The sequence below is a fragment of the Phycodurus eques genome, chromosome 11 (genome assembly GCF_024500275.1).
Source record: "Phycodurus eques isolate BA_2022a chromosome 11, UOR_Pequ_1.1, whole genome shotgun sequence".
Classification (NCBI taxonomy): domain Eukaryota; kingdom Metazoa; phylum Chordata; class Actinopteri; order Syngnathiformes; family Syngnathidae; genus Phycodurus; species Phycodurus eques.
In genome coordinates, this window is record NC_084535.1 from 1445679 (window position 1) to 1469964 (window position 24286).

The 24286-nt window shown below is 46.7% G+C and overlaps 2 protein-coding genes across 8 annotated transcripts; one reads left to right on the plus strand and one right to left on the minus strand.

Moving 5' to 3' along the window:
- Positions 1–2793: 2793 nt before the first annotated feature.
- On the minus strand, positions 2794–14872 carry LOC133409905 (melanopsin-A-like). 7 transcript variants are annotated; one of them, XM_061690483.1, is made up of 13 exons: positions 14719–14872; positions 13839–13974; positions 13324–13517; positions 10118–10260; positions 9455–9588; positions 8659–8862; positions 7730–7901; positions 6619–6768; positions 6391–6498; positions 5405–5594; positions 4891–5055; positions 4747–4794; positions 2794–4462 (listed from the first exon to the last, which is right to left on the minus strand). In XM_061690483.1, exons 2-13 carry the CDS (start codon positions 13942–13944, stop codon positions 4298–4300), a joined length of 1779 nt encoding a protein of 592 aa, XP_061546467.1. In that variant the 5' UTR covers positions 13945–13974; positions 14719–14872; the 3' UTR covers positions 2794–4297. The 7 variants fall into 7 exon arrangements, with proteins under 7 accessions (XP_061546467.1, XP_061546468.1, XP_061546466.1 ...); XM_061690484.1 differs by having other exon boundaries at positions 4413–4462; positions 4891–5284; positions 13839–13922; XM_061690482.1 differs by having other exon boundaries at positions 4413–4462; positions 4891–5284.
- A 3238-nt stretch (positions 14873–18110) lies between these two features.
- prorsd1 (prolyl-tRNA synthetase domain containing 1) lies at positions 18111–22898 on the plus strand. The gene is made up of 4 exons (XM_061690910.1): positions 18111–18306; positions 19264–19389; positions 19907–19996; positions 20644–22898. Exons 1-4 carry the CDS (start codon positions 18226–18228, stop codon positions 20854–20856), a joined length of 510 nt encoding a protein of 169 aa, XP_061546894.1. The 5' UTR covers positions 18111–18225; the 3' UTR covers positions 20857–22898.
- Positions 22899–24286: the final 1388 nt, after the last annotated feature.

Genomic DNA, 24286 nt, shown 5'->3' on the forward strand with positions numbered 1-24286 from the left:
TTGTGGTTAGCATGTCTGCTACTAGTTCTAGTAGTAGAACTAGTTCAGTTCATATTTCAATATTTTGTACTAGGGGCACCGCTCCAAAAACGGGCTAGTTCATAGTTTTGTTTTTGTCCCCCCCCCCCCCCCAATATGTTGCTGACGGCACGGTGGGCGACTGGTTAGCACATCTGCCTCACAGTTCTGAGGACCATGGTTCAAATCCCGATCCCGCCTGTGTGGAGTTTGCATGTTCTCCCCGTGCCTGCGTGGCTTTTCTCTGGGTCTGGTTTGGTGCTGCTACAAAAAAGGACAAACTCCGACTGCAACGGACAATCAAAACTGCTGAAAGGATTGTCGGTACCCCCCTACCCACTCTTGAGGACTTGCACGCTGCTAGAACTACGACAAGAGCGTGCAAAATCTTCTCGGACCCTCCGCATCCCGGTCGCCGGCTCTTCCGGCTCCTTCCCTCAGGTAGGCGCTACCGATCAATGCAAACCAGAACTAGCAGACATTCCAACAGCTTCTTCCCTCTTGCCATCAACTTCTTAAACACATAACCTACAATTCCATTGCAACATGCTGGCAATTGTTTTGTCTTGAGTCTGTTGTCACATTTCTGTTGGGCCTATTATGTATTACTCATGCACTCACTATAGTCGTCTCGCCACGCTGCACTATTTGCATATCTGCTGTTGACCAATACTGGCCACTCATGTGCCTGAATAGCATCTGCACCATTTGCACACTGATTGGGGAGTATCTGCAACATTTGCACAATCAACATTGTCCCAGATTATCGCACTACTCGCTTGAAGTGTCGGCGCCCTTTGCACAACGGTCATTGCACCGGACTATTGCAATATTAGTCATTCGAACTGCTCTAAGTGCTAGAGGACTCTGGATCTTTTTGCACAATTGTCAAAGAAATAAATAAATTGAGAAAAATGTACCGGCATGACCAGATAACTATTAACCCTTCATTGCTCAGTGGCTGTTTTTTGTCAATGTCTTCATGTCTCCAAAGTGTTCTCTGTCAATCGACCGTCTGTTGTCATACTAGAGCGGCTCCAACTACCGGAGACAAATCCCTTTTGTGTTTATTGGACAAACTTCGCAAATAAAGATGATTCTGATATCGGATTGGCTGGCGACCGCTTCAGGGTGCGCCCCGCCTCTCGTCCGAAGATGGCTGGGATAGGCTCGAGCACGCCCGCGGCCCGCATGAGGAGAAGCACTACAGAAAATGGATGGACGGATGTGGCTGACGGGCTATTAGCCTCCAAATATTGGCATTTCATTTCCCCAATGTTGCCACCAATTCAGGCCACGCTAGTAGCCGGCTGCAGCTTTCACTCTACAATCTCCAAAACATGAGGAAAAACTTTTGTTTTCTTTTTTTAAATGAGAAATTAAAACAAAAACAGGACTTTTGTCCTTAATGCGCAAACAAAAACACGCAACACAGTATGACAGGAACGATGGTGAAAGGACATTGATAACGTTGCATTCCTTGCAGCCCTGCCTGACTGTATTAACAAACAATTGTATCGTATCTATCAAAACAAAATGAATTCCTTCTTATAAAAGTGTGATCGCACAATGATTTAACTAAAGCATTCTGATGCGAACAATAATTTTCCGAGTCATGCATTTTTTTACGCCGTCATGCAGCCGCAACTTGCCTGGCTAATCAGCCTAATGTAAACATGAGCGGCGGTTGCGGCCACACAGATACGCCGTTTATCCTGAGACAAATGAAGGCTCGTAAATAGTGTGCGCAGACACGGGTTTTGTCCAGCAAGTCCCTAACAAACGGTGTCACACAAAAACCGTACAAAGCCGCCAGAATGAGCGCGTTCTCAGTGACGTTCATCAGGCAGAGATGAAGTAAGCTCAGTTGACGTTTGCCCAAAATATGAACTGCTTCATGAACTTTTGTTCGTGGAAATCGTTACAACACTGCCTCTATGTAGTTTGCACCCTAGCACGTTAGCTTCATTGAAGATAAAGAAATGGTCCCTATACTGCCTGCGTGTGAATGCTTGCCTTTCTTTATGCGCCCTGACAGCCAAGGCTGCCCTTCCTCACTGATTCTGTTCAGGACCTTTATGGACCGAATTTCGAGGCGCGGCCGAGGCGTTGAGGGGGTCCGTTTAGGCGCTTTTTGCAGATGACGCGGTTCCGACGGCTTCATCAAGCCCCGATCGTCAACTCTCGCTGGAGCGTTTCGAATCCGCACCTCCAAATCCGAGACGGTGGAGAGCCTGCCCCAAGTGGAGGACTTTGAGTATCTCGGGTGGGGTCTTGTTGACAAGTTAGGGAAGAATGGGGGGGATCGACAGGCGGATCGGTGCAGCGTCTGCAGCGGTGCGGACACCTACGGTCACGAGCCGCGGGTCGAGACCGAAAGAACAAGATGGCGGATACAAGCGGCCGAAATGAGTTTCCTCCGCAGGGTGTCCGGGCTCTCCCTTAGAGATAGCGTGAGAACCTCGGTGATCCGGGAGGGGCTCAGAGTTAAGGGGAGCCAGACGAGGCGGCTCGGGCATCTGGTGAGGATGCCGCCCTGCACGGATCCCCGGCGAGGCGTTCCGGGCACGTCCCACCTGGAGGAGACCCCGGGGACGACCCGGGACACGCCGGCGAGACTACGTCTCCCGGCCGGCCCGGGAACGCTTCGGGATCCCCCCGGAAGAGTTGGAGGAAGTGGCTGGGGAGTTTGAAATCTGGACTGCCCTGCTTAAGATGCTGACCCCGGATAAGCGGAAGAAATAAAGAAATAAAGCGCCGTTGTAAAACCTGAACTGGGAACAAATGATGCATTTATTTTGTAAAAATAAATAAAAGCAACAATGATGTGAACATTCATGTGCAATAAGTCCAAGAAACAACATGAAACACGGTTTTACATTCGAAGCTAATGAATGTATAATATGCAAAGTTTTACTTCACATTTGAAGATTATGGAAGGTTATGAAAAATCTAATTAAATGCTTTGCTTTTAAGCACACGAGCAAGCGGAAGACAACATCTCATCGCCATCGTTTGTTTTAGTCTGCCCGAGGCCCTCGTGCGAGCTCGCGGCACACGCTCGTTGTCATGGAAACAGTCAAACAACAACATGTCAAGTACTGTAAATAAATACACTCCAATTATCCCCCCGCAAAACCAACAACAACATAACAGTTACTTTACCCTCAAGCCAGACACGCTCGCAATTTACACAGAAGTCAGAAAAACACACAAAAAATAGCAATAATACTCTTTTACCACATTCTTATTTATTTTGCATTTTGTGGCAAAAAAAAAAAAAAAAAAGTGCGCTTGCCTGACTCAGGATGACTGAGTTGAAAAGTCATTCAATTTAACGGATATTTCATCAAATTTGTGACAGGCCAAGCGAGCGTTTACATTCTCAAGAGTCCCGGAATATTTGCGGCTTTCATTTTTGCCGTTTTTTCCTAAAATTGGATAAATGAAATGTATTCATGCATTTATTTGTATCCACTGATCTCATTCAATCATTTGTTAATGAGGCTATTTTACATATGCATTTATCATGTTTGATTCATTGATGACTTCAAATTGATATATTTAAAAATGACGTATTTGGTTAAGTCACTGTAATGTAACTAGTTACAAATAATACAATCAAACATGAGAATCAATGAAAGTTTTAGCATGAAAAAAAATGTATAATTTCCTCAACAAATGAGCGGGCCCATCTGTCTGTTTTGAAAATCCAATGTGGCCTTTGAGCCCAAACGTTTGTCCAGCCCTGCTCTATTGTACGAATTCTATTATTCCGCTGCCTCCTGATTTCCTCATTTCTGCTTGCAAGGTTTTTCACTTGTAGGATTCTGCACTGATTGCACGCAAAAACGACCGCGGTCCAACTGCGGTCGTCCAAGGTCATCAACTCCTGAATGCAGCTTTTAAAATCTCGCTTTAACCTTAAATACAATTCTTTACAATAAAGTCACCACACATTTTTTTTTAAATGCTTTAAAAATATATATAATTTTAATTAACTAACTGTGGGGGGAAAACGGTCAAATTACTGCAACAGATATGACTGGACACCTAACAACGTAAATACAACTTGTAATGTTCAGCTTTTCCCCAATGAAATACAAGAAAACGCCATCAATCCGTTCAAAAACAACAACAAAGAAATGCGTAAAGTTTTTAGTAAGCGAAATAGCACTGTATAATATTGCGATTCATACAGTAATTACTTAATGAAATCATTTGTGTGCGTGCGCGTGTGTTTCTAACATTCCGATCAGACGTGGGCCAGTCACGTGCTTCAGCCAGAGCCCGCCCCCGTGCCGCAGTACGTGGCCTTGGCGCGGGCGGAGCGTGAGGCGCTGCGTCCAACGGGGAGGAAGGGGCTGGACTCGGAGGTGACGACGATGCTCGGGATGCGATTTAGCGCGCTTCGGCCCGCGTGAGCGTCTGCCGAGTAGGCGCTCTGTTGGTGGACACAGATTTTAGGATTTAGAAAATGCACACACGATATCACTATATTGCACTTCATCGTAAGTCCCCCCCCCCCCCCCACACACACACAATTTGGAAGATTATTTCCAGTATACAGGCAAGTGCGAATTTAAAGATTTAAAAAATTTAAATGAGAATCCGTTCTCAATTGCCTTACCAGGATAAAGAAAAGTTAACTAAAAGTGTATGTTCAAAGAAAATAAATCACCCTGTACAGTTGACATTCATTTCCGTGGTTGCGTTTTTGATACTCACGCCGCGTTCACTGACGCCAATCGTGGAAATATCCGTGTCAAAAGACGTCTGCGGGAAAACAAACAAACGCATCAAAATGGAAGACAAACTTTTCCTCAAAACTGATGATGACATCATCCACACGATATTTCTTCGCCGTCTGACCCTCTCGAAGATTCCCGAGTCGTGATTCTTCATCTTTCCCTTGAAGCTGGACGACGGTTTGAATTCTGGGAATTCTGCCGTGTCCCCGCCGATGTCGCCGGACACCTGGCGGCTGGCGGGACGAGAGCTCAGACTGGGCAGGTCCGCCTCCGTGTCCATTAAACCCTGTCCGGGAAAGACAAAAACACACGTACTGAAAAAGGGGAGAATTTGGAGAATGCGATGAGCAGAGTCCCGGGACTCTGAACCGGGGTCTCCTGTCCCCGGCCGGGGTTGAGGTCGCTGAGGTGGTTAAAGAGCTTTTCATCCAGAGGTTCCTAAAGGCTGCGGATGTCGTGAGGCCGAACTGCGAGCGGCCGAACTGAGTTTCCTCCGCAGGGTGTCTGGGCTGCCCCTTCGAGATAGGGTGAGAAGCTCGGTCATCCGGGAGGAGCTCAGAGCAGAGGCGCCGCATGAATACTCTTCGGCCTTCACACATGGAAATCAAATGGGCGGCACGATGCGGCGAGCTCACCGATTCGCTGTCGGAGACCGAGGAGAGGCGACTCTTGCCGTGTCGTCGGAAGTGGGCGCTGATGTCGGAGCTCTGGCTGGTGACGGTGGAGCGCCGCGTGGACGCGAAGCTGCCGCCGGCCGAGCGAAGGTCCGTCGGACGCACGCAGAGAAGAGCGCCGAGGCACGGGATGTACTTGGCCAACGCCACCCTGAAGCACAACGACGCACGTCAACTGCCGACGGGTACGGTCCTCGAATATGTTCTACGAGAAACCCTCGATATGCGCCCTGCGACCGACTGCCGACCAGGACAGGGTGCAGTCCGCCTTTTGCCCGAAGTCGGCCGGGATAGGCTCTGGCGACCTCAGACCCTGAACCCCAGGATAAGCACGAAATGGATGGACGGCTGGATTCCGCTTGGATGGCTTCCGTATCGAAGGGGCTTGCGATCCCGGCAAAGTGGCGCAGTTTAATCATCAAAGTGATGATGCCGATGCCTTAAACCACTTTTTGTGCTGCTGCAACAACGTGATTGCGCTTAGCATGTGACGTGTATTCGTGTGTGTGTGTGTGTGTGTGTTCCTCTTCAGCCCAGTTAACATTCAGGTCAGCTAAGCGGTGGCTGGCCTTCAGGCGCAACACCTGGAAGCGTGGACGTGATGCTGGGGGCGAAGTAGGCAGAGACAAGCGGTCATGCGTCGGACTCCTAAAGCCAAGAACGCAGGTTCGAGCCTGGTCTGTGCGTTTCGGGGCGGCTGAGCTTGAGCTATTTTGCAAAGAAGATCGGGCAAAAATGTTTCAATGTCACATCGACCTGCCGGGGCCGACAGATGGAAAATAGCCGCCGGCTATAATCTGGCATATTGACACGCAACTGTTCGTTAATGTGAACTGTCCCTTATATACAATAAATACATATATTGATACAGGTTAACGTGCAAAGCTGCTAAGACGGAATACCCCAAAAGACAACGAATTGCAAGTATTCACACACGTTCTGCTTACCTGTACTTGGGGTGGGTGATGGCGTAGATGACGGGGTTGTGGATGGCGGAGGCCTTGGCGATGACGGCGGGCACCGAGTTCATGTAGGGCGTCAACATGTCGGCGTACCTGCGCAAAAGACAAAAAAAGGAGAATCGCACGCTGGCCGACCGCCACCAAGTAACCCGCTCGGCGCGTTCGCTTTTTCTTTCGAAACGAAGAGTTTGCGCACGAGCGCGTCAGGTGTACCCGGCGAAGGCGGCGAGCGCCACGGTGGAGTACGGCGCCCAGGAGACCACGTAGAGCAGGATGACGATCAGAGCGATCTTGGCCATCTTCCACTCGTTCTGCAGCCGGTGGAACGTCTTGACCCCGGTGCCGCTCATTTTGCCCACCGCCCTGGAAACAGAAACGTTTGGCCACAAAAGCAATCGAGACTTCATTTGAATTCAAATGAGCGTCAGCCGCTTGGGATAAAGCGGCTGACGCTTGCATCTGAAATCCATGAAAAATACCCAAAGAATGTCACCAACCGTAAGAAGAAGAAAAAAAAGAAAAAAAGTGTTTACATTTTGAGAGAGATCTTTTTCGGGAAAACTCTACCAGCCAATGATTTTTAACATGCATATTTGTGATTAAAAAATGTCCAATAAAAACATTCAAACATAAATAAGTAAACTTTCATTTTCAATAATAAAATGAGAATTAACAATCTTTTATAGTCTTATTGTGGGAGGAAATAATGATTTTTAACATCTAGTTTTAATTTATATTTTTAAAAAAAAAAAAATTTAATTAGGAAAATAAATATAAGAACAATTGAGGGAAACATATAAACATGACATACTAATGCTTTTTAAAATGAATATTTTTAATAAAAAATGAAAACAACGATACTCGTGGAGGGCAAAAAAACGACACGCTAAGGCTTTTAATGTATCATTTGATTTGAATTTAATTTAAATCATTAAAAAATAAAAACAACTAACATGGATCATCTTTATGGGAAAAGCTGGCATATTTAAATGTCATTGTTGAAAACTTGTTTTATTTTTTTTAAATTGAGTATTTAAACATAAATGTTTATTTAATAAAAGACTAACAAGGAGACTGTTTTGTGGAAAAAAATCTAAACCTGCCTGCCATGCTAATGATTTTCAGTTTCTATATTTCAATTTCAATATTTAAAATAATTTCAAAAACATTTTATGTTAAAAAAAGGTTTATCTCCGGCTCTTTTTTTTTTTAAACTATAGAAGGGGTCAAATTATTTTTGCATCCATTCATTGCAAAGTCTCTTTTTTCACAGCAATGCGTGCAGACCCCCAGAGCCGCCCCAAGCGAAGGAAAAGCTGCTGACCTGTCGGTGCGGCGAACGGCTCTGAAAATGGAGACGTAGCAGCAGACGATGACGAGCAGCGGCACGAAGAAGACGAAGACGAACAGCAGCATGGTGTACGCGCGCACCGACGGCGTGAACGTCACGTAGTCCCACGTGCACGACGTCAGCAGGCCCTCGGGGACGTACGCGCCTGATGCAAACACACGCACACACGTGTTAACCACCTCACAAACACACTAAGCTGTCAACATGTATACGAACAATAAGCACACATTTTATTTCTCTTCTGGTTTTTTTTTTTTAAACACAATGGACACAACAACATACATTGTGTCCATTTAGCAAATTTAGTCCGTTTTGTCATGATTTGCTATTTTGCGATTTTGAAACAGTTTTCATTTTTCTATGATCTGTCAATTTGAGCCTTTTTCTCATGTGCACTCGTTGCATCATGTCAATTTTGCCAAATTCTACCAGTTTTGTATCTTTTTCCTAATGTTGGGATTCTTGTATTTTTGTTTATTTTGTGATTTCTTTTGCCAATTTGGCCCATTTGACCCATTTTCTACATTTTTGCCAATGTTGTGATTCTTGTCTTTTTTCATCCATTATTTTACAGTTTTGTCCACTTTGTTTTCCACAGTTAGTCCATTTTATGAATTTACATTTTGTTTGGTTATTTGATCCGTTTTAGAATTGTGTACAATTTTTCCAATGTTGTGATTCTTGTTCATTTTGTACTTTTGTTCAGTTTGTACTGTACCTTTTTCCCATGTTGTACATTGTGTATATTTGTGTACATTTTGTGGAGTAGCTCTCACAAACAAGTAAAATAGTCTCACACGCTCCTAAAATGTTCTCTCTCACACACACACACACACACACACACACGTGTCGCATTCAAGTGAAAGTCGTGCGTGCGTGCGTGCGTGCGTGCGTGCGCTCACTCCATCCGAAGAAGGGCGGCAGGCTCCATCCCAGCGAGTACGTCCACGCGGCGGCCAGGACGACGAGGGCCCGTTTCCGTGACAACACGCCGATGGAGGTCAGGGGTCGAGTGATGACGACGTAGCGGTCCACGGCGATCACCGTCAGCGTGACCATGGAGCAGATCCCGAACAGAGCGCCGCAGAACGCGTACAGCTCGCACGCTGCCACGCGCGCACGCGCACGCGCACCAAGACGGCGCTCACGTCACGTCGAGCAATTGGAAGCGTTTTCAATCCGACGCGACAGCTGTGCAATGCGTCGCGCCTCGCTGCTTTGCTCGCTGTTGTGCGGCGACAAGCAAACGCTGGCAAACTTGCGTGCGCCTTTTTGGGTGACACTTGTATCCAATTTTGTATTTGTCTATTTTGCTCATTTTGTCAGTTTTGGTTACCATGAAAATATCGCGCGAGTGGCGATCTTGAATGAAACTCGTTTTGGCTGCTGCTCGTCAAAGCGGCCGTCAGCGGCGTGCGGCCTCGTTCCCCTTCCGGAATTCAAACTGATGGGAAAGTTTTGAATTCATCGACAGGCTCAAATTCGAGTGCGCGTTTCAAGTCGACCAATCGGTCGCAGAAGATCGGCGAGCGCCACGGTCGACAAAGACGCGGGAAAGGTCGAGAGTGGCGAAAATCAAACGTACCAAAAGTGAACGCGAATTCCATATGGACAAACGCTAGCGACAATGGTCGGCGGCGTATAGGAGCCCCGACAGGTGTGCCAGTTTCGAGTGTGCGCGTGCACGTGCGCACGTACCTCTCTCCCCGAAGATCCACCGCTTGTGCATGCTGCTGACGAAGAAGACGGGCGCCTGCGTCACACACATCAGCAGGTCCGTCACCGCCAAGTTGATGATGAACATGTTGGCCGGGGTCCGCAGGCTGCGGCTCCTGAACGCGCGCGCGCGCGCGCGCACACACACGCACAGACCGAGTGGTTCGCAGCAATGTAGAAATAATCAGATCACATGACTGATCACAGCCAATAGCGGCTGGTAAAAAAAAAGGTCTCTCTTCCACCACTTTTCCTTTTGCTGTTCGTCGAGGAACAAAACGTAACCCATCCATCCGCTTTCCGTACCGCCAATTGCAGAACACAATTCGAACCCAGAACCTCAGCCCTGCGAGGGCGAGGCAGACGCGCCGACCCCTAGTCCACTCACTGTACTGCCAGTGTTCAAACACGACCCAAATAAAACACCCGACCTTCCCATCGGCGCATTTGGCTAATTTAGCGCGTGTGGCTAATTGGACACTTTGGGCTTGCTGATTCGCTGACGGTGTCTGACAAATTTGTTTTCAAGTATGTTTTCTTTTTATCTTGGACTGTTGTAATGGCGATAAGTCGGAAGCCGAACGTAGAAAATCAAATGAATGATGTCATCGCGCGCTCGTGACCGTAGTTTGGTCGCGCGCCCACCTGCTGAAGGCGTAGATGACCAGGAAGTTGCCGACCATTCCGGTGATGCCGACGGCGAGGATGACGGAGCCGATGGTGTAGTGGGCGTGGTCGGGGACGTCCACCGTGGGGAACGGGTGAGGGCTTCGGGCCGCCATTTCCGCCTGGAGGACAAGAGGAGAATTACATGTGAATTGGACAATGAGGATCGGTACTTTGGTGTAAAGGGCTTACAATTGAGAATAACAACTTGGAGCGAGTAACATGAAATTTGGTAGACCGGTCTATCATGACGAGGCCCACCGAAACCGCTCAAGAAGCCGTGGCCGAAGCCAAAACGATACACGAGGTCTACCGTTTATGCTTGAAGCTGCCATTTTAGCGCAAAGTCTGATCGCTCTCGGTCGTGACGACAGGAATGTTTTGAAAATTCAGCACCCAAAGCCGGTTTCGCTGAGCAACATGGCAATTTGGCAGACGTGTCTATCACGAGCGGACGGAGGCACAAAACAAGTCTCATGCATCCGTGCCGCAAAGGACGCATTTGGCCGTCTCGGTTTCAATAGAAACGACAGGAATATTTCAAAAGACAATTCAACCCCCGAAGGCGGTTTCGCTTAGCACCGTGAAATGCGGTTGCCATGGCTATCACGAATAGACAAACCTAGCAAATCTCAAAAAGCCGTGCCCAAAAATATCCAGGTAGTCGACCGTCTGGGTTTGAAGTCCCACCGCTCTCGGGCGTGTCAGCAGGAATGTTTTCACGATTGTGTGTCAAAAGTCAGTTTCACTCGGCAACAAAAAAAGTCTCGAAAGGCCGTGCCGCAAAATACACCGGAAGTCTTCCATGTAGATTTAAAAGGCAGCCATTTTAGGGTCTTTCGTCACGTTGTAAAGACTGACGAGTGGACATCTCTCAGATTGGGTGTACCTAATGACGTGTCCACTGAGTGCAGTCAATTCAAACAATGAGTAATGACTATGAAAGACATTTCGAGTATGAATCGTATTAGCGAGGCGCTCCCTTGCAAGCCGGCTGCTATTTCTCCACCGTTGACTGCAAATGAAGCCCTCCTCGACGCAATCGCATGAACATTCCGCACGGCGAGAAGCCTTCCCGTTAGCCCGTCCGGCTAATCGGCGGCGAACCGCCTTAATTCCTCCCGAGAGATGAATGATGAATCTCTCCGTCCCTGTCGTTGCACCTCTAATTAAGCCGCCCGCCTCTTGTCTCCATGTCAACGGAAGGTGAGCAAAGATGGAGGTCAGACAGAGGAGAAGCTCGGCGTTTGATCAAAAAACAACTCCCGACGAGAGCGGCCGTTTCCCAGAATTCCCGTCGGACGAAAGCCGAGCTGAGGGAACGCGATGACACTTTTCGAGAAGAACTTTTCTCAAAACAAAGTGGAGTGTCGCTCAGTGCGTGCGAAGGCCCAGTCGGAATCGTCGCGGTTTGCATTCACACACGATGTTGAACAGGAAGCGGCCCGTTGGTCGGTTTGACGCAGACTTTTCTGGCGAACTCCCGAGCTCGATGAACCGCTGGACAGAAAAGTCACTTTAAAAGTGCGACGTGAAAGGGGCCAATGCCAGAGCCGAGCCGAGTCGCGGAGCCTCGACGCACCCGTCCTATGTCCGTTAGGTCTCCATCGCTTCCAAAGAGAAGTTCTCCACAGTGGTGCTGACGACTCGAAGAAATATTCAGCCTGTTTTCGATGTGCGTATTTGTATCGGTTTTGATTGCGTCACAGTCCCAGCGCGCGTCGCTTCCACCGTCTCGAAGCGTCCAATCGAAAGTCACGAAGACATCATCCCTCTTGACGTTGACAACAAAGGCCCCATCGCTGCCAGGACAAAGTCCTAGGATCCAAATCTTACATGAAATCCTTCATTCGCATTTTCCAGGAGGCTCAAGTCTTTCATCCCAAGTGGAAAGCTGCGAGCAGGGGCGTCCAACGGGGGGGGGGCTTGACAGTGTTAAGGGGCCCTGACCGTATGAGCAAGATATACTTTCTGCAAGGAAATCTCCGTGACGTTTCTGTACGGGGTCCGGCTGGGACCGGATCATTTCATCTACGGATGCTAACAACTAGCCTAGGAATTTTCGTGATAAGTTGGGAATAATAACTGATTAGCCGATCAGATGCTCACTACTATACTACGCTAGTAACCTGGGAACGGCCGAGACAAGCTAAGGTTGCTAACGACTAGCCAATGCATCCTAGAAACTAGCTGGCGAATGTTAGTGATGACCAATGGATGCTAACGGCTAGCTAGTGAAAAGCTTTTCGGTTAGCCTGTGGATGCTGGTGAAAACCAAATACCATAATGCATGACTACCTCGGGAATGCTAGCGAAAAGCTGGGAATGCTAATGTTAGCTTTTGGATGCTCGTAAGTGTTTCCGCAGTAACAACTGCACGCACACCGTATCTACAGGGTGATTGAAAAGTAACTCCCTCGTTCCAAACACTTCATACTTAATTCATTCATATGTTGTAACATTTTTCGCCATTTGTTTGTATGTTCCATGATTAAAGGAGCAAGTCCATTCTGCCATTCCGGAAGAAGTTGAAGGGCGCATAGGAGAAGTTGTGTCTTGCATCCCACAAGGGTCCCTGGTGAAATCAATCGACCCGGGACACGGCGGCGAGGCGACGTCCTTCGGCTGGCCCGGGAACGCCTCGGGATCCCCCCCGCGGAGTGGCCGGGGAGAGGGAAGTCTGGCGACCGACCTCGGATGAGCGGTAGAAAATGGACGGACGGATGAGGCGTCGCTGCGCGCGCAACATCCCCACACCGAAGTAGGTCATGGAAGTTTCCCATCACGTGGATCAATACGAGCCGCAGACCTTGTTCCCGTCCGCCAATTGCGTCGTTAACATCACGCCTGCCTTTGACAGCAACCTTTTAAACATGTCAATTCAATGTTTAGCTGCCCCCCCGACCCAAAACAAACAAACAAACAAACAAACAAAAAATAAATCATCATCCTCGCTTGAAGCATGTTGGTGTTCTTCCGTCATCAGTCACTTACCCGTTGTACCAAAGTATTGTTGTTGTCATTCCAAACGTGGAAAAGTTCATGCTATTTATAGCCGATGTAAAGATCGAGGTGAGTGGAAAACTTTCATAACACTTGTTTTTCCTCGTGCGGCGTCGGGAAGCAGGCAAACGTTAAAGGACGTCAATTCTCGATGGACTTGGGAAGCGCAAAGTTGGACTCACCGTCGGCGAGGCTTGAGCGGCGGACTGCGGCTCCGAGGGCCGCCGGTACGCGTCCAGGGGCGAGCCGGAGCCGGAGCCGGTGCCGGAGCCGGAACCGGAGCCGGTGGCCCACGCGTGGCCGCCGGTGCTGTTGGGGGAGATGAAGGTGCGGTGGCGCGTGGCGCTCATCCTCCTCTTCCTCCCGCTGGCGCCAACTGCACAGTCAACACGTGCGTTCACCGCTGTACACGCACGGCTTTTACCTTATGCGCACGCACGAACGATCGCGCGCGCGCACACAAACACGCACACGTTGTTTGTCCTCCACATGCACCCGTGTTTGCGCCCCCCTTAATTGTTCTAGAAAATTACAAATTGAAAACGTTACAAATGTTTTTGGGCTCTGAAAACGATCGAGTGAAATCGATTTATTCGTACGGTTTGTGTTTGAATGCCGAAAAAGCAACAGTGTTAGCATTATGCTAAGCTAACGCTACATGTGAAATGTTGACAGTGAGAAAGTTTTGAATTCTTACTTGCTGTTGCAATATCTGTTCCTTCCTCAGTGGGGCGACAGCGAGTCGCTGCGGCGGTCCCCAGGCCGGTACGCCGACGTTGAGCTGGAGGTCGAGCGCGCAACATAAATGGACGCCCTCGCGAGGCTCGATCACGCTAAGGAAGTTAGCGTTCGCAATTAGCCCCCTGCGCCGCCCCCTAGTGGTTGATCAAAGGGACATTGAGCACCTGCTGACGTTTTTCTTTTAACTTGGATGTATTTGGACGGCATTTTAAAGATTTCCTTCACAACAAGCACTCCTCTCTTGGCTTCTCAGTTCAGCAGTAATATTAGTCATTCTTCACGGAGGATCAAAAATATGCGCCCTGCGATACGAGTCATTTTCATATCATTTGCTCAAAGACGGCAAAATCAAAATCAATTCATTTGACTGATATGAGTATTCGAATGATTGGCAGTTGTTATTCATTCTGAAGTCCTATTTTTCCAACGTTCGATGCCCAAAGTTTCTTCGCCTTTCACGAAGTTTCGTGATTTGCAACATGTTGTGTGCTGTGACGACGCTAATGACATTTTTGAGCAACACGCGTCAATTGCGCAACTCGCGCTATTTTCGTGAAGCTGTCGTCGCCTTTACCTTGACGCACTTTTGTCTTATATAAATATATATAATATATAATATATATATATATATATATTATATATTATATATGCTGTTATAAAAAGAGGCATCTTTCAGGGGGCCACCGCCAACTGATCGAATGACCCGCTTGTCGCGCTTTCAGTTGCGTCACCCGCCACCCTAAAGCGACACTCGCACGTCGAGGCACCACTGTACGTTTTGGCACTACTGCGCATGCGAAGCGAGGCGCTTGTGTCCGGCGAAACTTTGACTTTACCTGAAGCGGACGAAGAGGATGAAAAGAATCCAAAATGAGCCCGTTCCCAAAAAAAACTGAAGAAAAAAAGTCGTTTTGAACGTCCTCAGAATTCACAGACAATAACAACAGAAGTCTCAAAACGAGTTCGTCTTCGTGACAAGTCGGCAATGCTTCACTGCAAAGACTTCACCTCCGCTCAGGTGCTCCTCTTATATAAGGCAACACACACACACACACACACACACACACACACGCCCACACGCGCGCGCGCCTGTGGGTCGCTGTGTCAATGCGGCCCAGGACATTAGGAGATGAGGACAAAAAAGCTTAAATCCAAGCAAAACAAAGTGGCCTAGCGGACGCTTCATTAGGTACCCCTCCTTGTGTGCTCCAACAAGCAAACGTTGTTTTATTTACAAAGATCACACTGTCACGAAGGGATTCTTTCATTGCCAAACTATATTAAATACATCAGAAAGGTTCACCGCACACACAGCGAAATATTTTGTGATTTTATTTGTCATCATTTGGAGGAGTATTGCTTACAGAAAAGCCATCATTCACCATATAAGAAACACACATTTTACATAGACAAACAATGAATTCCAAATTTACAAATTCGGTAAGAAATGGCCTCATAGATTTATTAATCACATCAGAAAATACTTCATACTTAAATAATTCCTCCGTAACTTCCAAACTCTAAATTGATGCTCTGCGGTGTAACATTCCAAATTGTTGAGACGCTGACGAGTCATCGTGCTCCAACGATAAACATCGGCACCGGAATGGACGTACGGTCGCCACGGTAACCGCAGAGCGCCGTTTCATCATCGCACCGAGTGAGCGGAGCGGAATGAGGACGCTGAGTGATTGACAGACGGGAACACGCGCACGCGCACACGAGGAGGTCATTTCGAAGGCGACGCCATTGTGCGAGCGCGACAGTAATTCCAGCGAAAGGTGTCCGGATTATGACGTCAATCTCCCAGCGGGGGCCGACTGGCCACTAGAGGGCGCTAGGGTGCCACCCCATCACTCACCCCCCCAAAAAAAGGTTCAGTCATCTGTGTTGTCTTTACCCAAATGGAGGAAGAAGAAAACTTAGATACCCCACGCAAAGTGAAGTAATCATGAGCGGGGGTGGTTTTTGTTTGGCCGGAACTGGGCCCTGAGTCAAACTGGAGAGAATTATGAACAGTTCCAAATACCCGTCATCTTTGTGCCAGAAAGTTAAAAAAAAAAAAAACACCAGGAAAAGCCTACTAGAACATCTGAACTTGAATCAGAGGCACTTTAAATGGCGGCAGGTGTGTGCTGACTCCCATCTAAGTTTGAATAAGATTCGTTCTTCCTGAACACAGAATCGTCTCCATTTCTAAGAGGGTGTGCACACTTGTGTAACCTCATTATTGCAGTTGTTTATTTTTACTTGCACGCGTAAAAATATCTCTTTTTTTCTAACTCAAGTGAGTTGGACAGGCTATAGGTCACATTATTGGTAGAAAAAGATTTCAAATGACATATCTTGGTCACAAAACCTGGCATCTGGACAGGGGTGTGTAGACTTTTGATATGCACTCAGTAGACACTGGGATACAAAATGGATGGTTTACAGCATTACATTCATTTGACATGAAGACAGGCGGCGTACATTTATGATTTACTGAAGCACAGAAAAATGTGAAATATTGATATTTTCATTTCAGAAAAGATTTCAGCAACATATCCAATTCTTAAAAAAGTGAAATATTTATGATTAATTTCATTTCATCAAACAATTCTGAAAAAGGGAAATATTCATAATGAATTAAATTTAATTTCTGAAAAAAAGGAAAAACCTAATTTAATATAATTTCAGAATTATCTTTTTGAGAAAAACAAAACAATATTTCATTTCATTTCAGAAAAACAATCTTCAGAGGTGAACCATTTGTAATTTGATTTCAAATGAATCTTCAACTTAAGACACGGTCCGAGCACAAATAGCGTAGACAAAGAATGGACGGTCAAACAGGATTAGTTGCTAGCAAAGCCGCCGGACGAACGTAAGAAACAAAAAGAAGTTTCATCTCCGCTCCTGACGACATAAACGTCAACACTTGAACTCAACGCAGTCACCGCGACCTTCACCAAAAGGATTTTTTGGGGGTTTTTTTTCGTACGGTCGTCTTGCGCGTCAACTGTCGGGCGACATCGGCGTTCCATCATCCCGAATCTCCCGACATCGATCCGCCGTTCGTTTGCTAAAAGGCCGTCGGCTTCGGCGGCGGCGACCCCGCGACCTCTCCGGAGTGGCTCGTCCTTTCCGGTGACGTGAAGCTCTCGCGCCACGTCTTCTCGTCTATTGTGCCACAAACACAAACACGCAGAGGAAGAAAAAGAGGGCTCGTCTGTGTACTAGTACCTTGCCCTAACGTACGAGTTGAACTTGTTCCGTGAGCGAGGTTGTAAGTGAATTTGCTGGTCAAATCAAGCCCATTATTGGCGGGGGCACCCCCCAAAAAGGGTCGTCATCACCTACCGATGCCACGACATAGAGGCGAAGCACTTTTTTTTGCCCGATTGCAGCTCCTCAATTCACTCCAGCATAGTTCCTTGGCCCCAAACGCCACCAGACGGCGCCGAAGTAACGCAGTTTGCTCGGAGTGCCGAAACGGCAAACGGGTGAGATTTTCAGCAAATAATAACAGATGAGCCGTTGCCCCCAAAATATGCAAAGAGCTCAATTTGAGAATGCCGAACCGGAATTATGCTGTCATATGCATATACTCGCGGTTCAATTATTATTATTATTATTCTTTTTTAAATGTTCATTAATTTATTCATTTTATTTTTGGGAGAACCAACCCTCGTTTTTTTTTTTTTGGGGGCGGGGGGCGGGACTTATTGGCAGTACTTACCCGCTTATTGAAAAATTTGGGGTGTTAAAAAGAGAAAGAATAATTTCAAACAGATGATAATGTGCATCAATTATTCACAGATTTGTATATTTTTTATTTTTTGCAGTCAGCCCAAAACCAATTTCCCTATCGAAATGAAGTGACATGCCATTAATATCTCCAAACCCTAAAAAAAAAAAAAAACAACAACAACAAAAAAACGCCAACAATCTTTTTGTTACGTTTCAAATAAATAAAAACATCGCATTGCATAAGAAACGTAATAAAATCGAATGTAAAGAAATAAAGTCTACTGTACATACTGTGTAGTATTGGTGACTTGGATCAATCAATCGATCAATCAATCAATCACTCAATCAGAGCTTTATTTGTACAGCACCTTTCATACTTAAAAAGCAACACAAATGCAAGACAAACACACAAACAAGAAACTGAAGGTGCAGAAAACCTCCAGGAGGTGGCAGTACATCGCCAAGAGCACGCAGGCAGCCGCAAAAACTGCCAGCAACGAAGAAGAAGAACGACGCAGCTGTTTTCTGCACGCTGTCTGAGAGTCGACTTGTTTTAAAAAAAACAAACAAAAAACATTTTGTTGTTGGAATAAAAAGTCTACTTATTAAAGATGTCCGGGGAGCTGCGGGCGGAATTGGAGAAACATTTGAAGGCTTTAAACATCCAGACGAGCTGCGTGGATCATCCGCCGGTAAGCATGAAAAAAATAAAAAATAAAAAATAATAATAATCAGAATCATAAAATCCCTAAAAGTGTTGCAAAAGTCACACAATCGGAAAACGTACGAAAAATATTCCTTTGTCGTTACTGTTCGGGAAAGGAATAAATGCACGTAGATGATTTCGTGAGAAACAAGCAACGGAGCTGCCAATATTCACGAGTTTGGAGTTTACCTGCTTATTGTCCGCTAAATCCGAGTGTTAAAACAAGTTGAGGCCACCCGATGCAACGACGGGGACTCCTTGGTTAATTCGGCTTTGCCAAATACACGTTTAGATGGACTTTGATTTGAAATGATTTCAGCTTTGGCCATTCGTCGTCTTTCCACGAATCCACGCCACGTTGGCGCGCCTTGAAGGGAAGCAAATGTCGTGTTTTGTCTTAGTCTTACGCCGATTAGATTTTGGTATCAGTTTAAGTCAAAATCCCGAATTGGAGTGTGTTTGACTCACGAAATCGCGCACACGAGCAATGCCGAGCCAAACATGTCTCGTTTCCCAAGGGAGTCTGGCCCCTGAGTACAAGTTTGATTTGTGCGCGACCAGTTCGCCAGCTCTTCGTGAGCTTTGCACGCGCCTTTGACGTGGGACCTGCGAACTCTTGGGCGCGTTTGCTCATCCTGACTCGCCGTCGCCCGCAGGGGGCGCCACAACATCGTTTTGCACTGAGCGAACGCAGACAAACCCCGCTCGCGGCCCAATGACGTCATTGTCGATGACACAATTGTTGAGTACAACCTATGGACAGAATGTATTTCTACAATTAAAGTATTACACGTACATGTTCCCCTTAGCCTTGTATATGCCTTTGTACATTTTCAGAAACCCCAGGAGGTAACCGTTTTTGTTGCATATTGTGAATAAAGTCTTTCCGAAGCTCTCTCCCGTAAAGTGTGCTTACTCGTTCGTCCATGTTTGTGTTGGCGAGGTTTTCACGGTGGAGGAAATGATGCCGCACCTCCGGGGCGTGAGCGGCGCCGTCACCAAGAACCTCTTCCTCAAAGACAAGAAGAAGAAAAGTTGGTGGTTGGTGTCCGTGCGTCACGACCGGCGGGTGAGGCCTTGCGACGCCGTTCGGCTTTCGCGCGGTCGCATCCGTGGAATTTTTCGGCAACTATGTAATCCACTACCAAAAAAATAAATAAATCCGATCACGGATTAATTGGTCAATTCATTTGAAAACAATCTTTAATGAATAAAAGAATTTCTTTTTGGGCCCCGTAACGCTTCCGTTTGAATGTTTTAGAATGGAATATAATGATTCTTTATTGTCAACCAAGGTGCAAATTTGTCTTTGGGTCACCGACAAATAACAAAGACAAACAAAGATAACAAAGATAGATATATTAAAGATGGAGGTAAGATGTGTTGGGAGTAAGAATACAAATAAAAGTACAAGAAGATGTAGTAAGTCAAATATGAGGTCACAAGTGCGATAGTTTGCCCTTCAGTATTTGTTAAGATTACAGCCGGGAAACATTTTCAAGCCGGAAAGCAGCCATGTTGTTTGTACTGCATTCGACGGGAAAAAGAAACTTTGTCGAGGCTTTGAATGATGTCTTCTTGTGCAGGTGAACCTGAACGAGCTGGCCAAGAAGCTGTCGGTGGGCAGCGGGAACCTTCGCTTTGCGGACGAGGCCGCCATGTCGGACAAACTCAAGGTGACGGCAACAGTGAGCGTCAAACGAGCTCCGATTTCGTCCGAAAAAGGTCCCGTTTGCTTCCGTTTAGGATGGTCTGCGCGTGTGTTATAACTCATCCCGGGGAGTATTTGAAAATACTTTGTTGCTCTTTCAAATGAAAACATTTTACAGTTTTCTCCGACGCGCCCAATCGTTCTCCAAACCCAAATGGACTCCCGAAAGCGTCCGAACAAATGTAAGAACGGTTTGAAATGCGCGTGGAGCACGGAAACCGGTCGAATGTCCAATAATTGCAAAATGTCGGTGCCGTCGTTATCGATATTGTCAGAAGTTGAAGTGGGCATAGGTAGAGATGCCCACATACACTTTGGTGACAATTGTTTGCAGTTTCCAAAAGTCTCGCGGACGTCTCCAGGCCAGTGAGGTGATGGTTCGTCTTCAGCGCGACCGCCGATGTTGCCGGCGCTTTCTTTTTCGGCTTTCGGTTTTCGGCCGGTCTTCTGTCGCGTTATTTGGCTCGATTCCCTTTTCAAAGAAACGCGTTTGTGTGTTTTGCACGCTTTGGTTTTTCTTGCATCACGAGACGGAGATGCGCGATAACCACGAAGATGAGGTTCCGTCCGTTTCGGCACGAAGACGCCTTTTGACGCGTGTCGCTCGCTCAGGTGGGGCAGGGATGCGCCACGGCTCTGGCTCTGCTCTTCGACGAGGACCGCAGCGTCACCTTAGTCCTGGACCGAGACCTGCTGGAAGGAGGGCACCCTATGGTCTACTTCCACCCCATGACCAACGCCGCCACCGTGGGGATGAGGCCCGAAGACCTGCTGCGCTTCCTCGAGCACACCGGACACCGACCCGTCCTGGAGGACTTCGAGTAGACCGGGACAACTGGGACGAGGGGAGGAGGGAGCCGACGGCGCGAAACAAGATGGCGGCAGCGGCGCTTCAATGAGACTTTGAAGCAGGGACGGGCCGCGCGTTTGGGACTTTCGCTTAGCCGTCTTCACGTTTTCAAAGCAGGCTTCTCCCGATTGCCTCCTAACAGCAGATAAATACAATGAATTTGCTTGTTTTAGTGAAAAAAATACAATCCATCAGGTTAAATATTAGCGCAAATCAGCAAAATGGTAACTTGATACTACATGTGAAGCCACCCGGGAAAAACTCTGTTACCGTGTCAGGATTTCATACAATTGAGCAAAAAACGGTTCAGCGGCCGAAAGCATCAACGAGCTGTCTTGACTCAATACCGTCCGACGTTTTCAAAGCTATTGCGAAGTCTGCGCTAGCTGATTTGCAGCCAAGAATCAATTGCTCACGTCAGTCGGGCGAGGTTCCTAAAGCTCTTCAAGTAGCTGCCATTAAGCCTCTGCTAAAAAAAAGACAACGTCGGACGCTTCCATGTTAGCAAAGTATAGGCCCATCTCAAATCTCCCTTTCACAGCCAAGATTGTTGAGGAAGTTATTTTCAATCAACTCAGAAATTTCAATCAGGGTTTCGAACTCATCACAGTACAGAATCTGCTCGGATCAAAGTGCTAAATGATATAAGGTTGAAGACGGACTCGGGAACGGTGTCGATTCCGGTCTCGTTGGACCTCAGTGCGGCTTTTGACACGGTGGACCATAATATACTGCTGAACAGGTTGGAAACGTGGGTAGGACTGAATGGAACGGTCCTTAAATGGTTCAGGTCCTACCTGGAGGAAAGGAGTTATTTTGTAACCATTGGAAGTGTTCAATCTCATCGAATGGCAATGACCTATGGCGTCCCTCAAGGGTCAGTTCTTGGACCCCCTCCTGTTCAGCCTGTATACGCTACCCTTGGGGCAAATTCTTCAGAACTTTCATTTTGACTATCATAGCTATGCAGATGACACACAAGTTATATCTAGCAGTGTCTCCAGATGACTACAGTTCAATTGAGGTGTTGTGTCACTGTCTACATCTGGAGGAGCCAAAATTAAACCACAACAAAACTGAGATCATTGTTTTTGGCAATAAAGAAAAGAGGATTGCTGTTAGTAAAGACCTGGAGTCACTCTTTTTAAAAACCTAAGACCAAGCCCGAAACCTTGGCGTCTGATAGATTCCGACCTGACTGTCAACAGTCATATCAAATCGATTACTAAAACTGTAAGAACATATCCGGAGTGAATGCTTACATGTGTCAAGCAGACCAGGAGAAGCTCATCCATGCTTTTATCTCAAGTAGACTTGACTATTGTAATGGTCTTCTAACTGGATTCCCTAAAAAGAGCATTAAACAGCTGCAGCGCATTCAGAATGCTGCACCTCGGGTTCTGACCAGAACAAAGCGGTCCGAGCATAGAACTCCAATTCTCAAGTCTGTACACTGGCTTCCAGTCAGCTTGAGAATAGATTTTTAAAGTTCTGCCACTGGTCTATAAATCACTCAACGGTTTAAATCCTGAATACATGAATGAAATGCTAATGGAATATAAAGCCAGGAGGGCTCTGAGATCGACAGACTCGGGTCAAATAGCGGAGCGCAGAGTCCCACGCAAATATGCTTGGGAAGATTCTCATTATCTCTCATACACACACACACACACACGCACACTATACTATTCTCATTCATCCGGCTCATTTAATTCTCCGGACATCGAATCGATCACAACCGGACGGTTCTGCTTATCCGGTTGCATTTAGGGAACTTCTGTAAAAATGAAAACTGACTAGAAAACTGTAACATTTGATCTTTTTTTTTTAAACCAGATATAAATCTGACCGTAAACGTTATTATAATGCATTTTTAATTGTCATCGCTTCTCCCCAGAATTTGTGCAACCATGCGACTCTTTGACGTGTATTTCCAAATGATCTCTTTTCAGAATCCGAATCAGAATCATCTTTATTTGCCAAGTATGTCATGGAATTTCATGGAATAAATGATTGCCGTTGCTCCTTTAGTGTGTGTGAGCTCTGTTTTTGGTTTTCCCTTCACACACACACACACACACACACACACACACTGCATCGCTAATGAGCGTGTATTGTTGCATTGTTGCCGAAATGAGCAAATGAGTAGCGGCTCCTCAGTGACGCTCTGTTCCCAGGCATTCTTTCACTTTGGCTCGGTGCGTGCGAAAGCAGTCATGAAAATTGTAATCCCATCTAAATACTTAATCGGTAATATTATCTGAATTGAGCTCTGCTGCCTGTGAAACAAAACGAGTCCAATTTGCCGTTGTGAGACGTGTGGAAGTGTGAGTGGCTTTTAATAATAAAAGCTTTTGGCGGCGGGAGCGCCCGGGAAAAGTAAATGGCTCTCTAAAGGAGTGGTGAAGGGATGGTCGCCATGGCGATGCAAATCTGTGGCGCGCTCGCCAGGGAAAACGCCTTCACACATTTAGTTCGGTACAACTCTTAGTCATGTAAACAATAAAGTCGAAGTAACGTTTCATATCTGACGTTGCTGACTGTTCTTGCTGCATCTACGGTATACTGTATATATTTACTTTTCATGTACATTCAACATACGCTGCTGATTAGTAAATATGTTCATAGAATTGAGGCTTTTTTTTTTTTTTACAGTAAAGGCTTGTTTAGCAGCAATTAACAACAATGCTAATGCTAATGAATGCAAACGTATATTTCTTTCACAGACGACAACACAAGACCAAGTTGAGATTGATTCCAGCAAATGTTGAAGTCAAAGTCACGCAAAGTAAATTGAAGTGTCCAAATGTGACACCACTGAATGAAACCCCCGAGGCCCGGCATGGCCGACCTTTGAACTCTGAGGAGGACAACCGAAGTTGATTCTGTTCTATAGTCTCTCTCGCTCAATTTCTCTCCGTCTGCTTTCCGTTGCTTTGCGACCGTGTCACCGTGGCGACCGAACTCAGACCGGTCGCTACGGGAGACGCTCCCGAAATAAACTGTCATTAAACGTATGTGTGGGTGTGTGCGTGTCGGCCTTTCTCACACAAAGAGCTGCACTCGCGTGTACGTGTGTGTGTGCGCATTTGTGTCCGGAATGCTGTGATGAAATAACGTCCGGACAAGCGCTCGGATGGGAGGAGAAACGCTAACATGTCAGCGGGCTTGTGCAAGAATCAAGTGTGCTAAGCTAACAACGATCTGTTAATGACGAGCAGAAACTTCAGCGTCAGGGGTGAATTCATTATTCTTAATTGGTTTTGGATGAGAAGGAAATGTTGATTTGAATTCGTTACATTTTTTTTTTTTTTTTTTACGGTGAGCCTGCTCATGAGCGTTAGCATGTAGCATTAGCTCATTGGTAATGCCTGATTACACTTCGCCTTCTCACAGACTCAAAAT

Excerpts from the sequence above, each read along its gene's own strand:
- prorsd1 (XM_061690910.1), top strand. The coding sequence starts at position 18,226 with ATGTCCGGGGAGCTGCGGGCGGAATTGGAGAAACATTTGAAGGCTTTA. Across the intron at positions 19,390-19,906 it reads CCGTGCGTCACGACCGGCGG|GTGAACCTGAACGAGCTGGC; the intron begins GTGAGGCCTTGC and ends CTTCTTGTGCAG. Across the intron at positions 19,997-20,643 it reads CCATGTCGGACAAACTCAAG|GTGGGGCAGGGATGCGCCAC; the intron begins GTGACGGCAACA and ends TCGCTCGCTCAG.
- LOC133409905 (XM_061690482.1), bottom strand. The coding sequence starts at position 13,944 with ATGTTGCGCGCTCGACCTCCAGCTCAACGTCGGCGTACCGGCCTGGGG. Across the intron at positions 9,589-10,117 it reads GTCATCTACGCCTTCAGCAG|GAGCCGCAGCCTGCGGACCC; the intron begins GTGGGCGCGCGA and ends GCGCGCGTTCAG. Across the intron at positions 5,595-6,390 it reads ATCACCCACCCCAAGTACAG|GGTGGCGTTGGCCAAGTACA; the intron begins GTAAGCAGAACG and ends GTTGTGCTTCAG.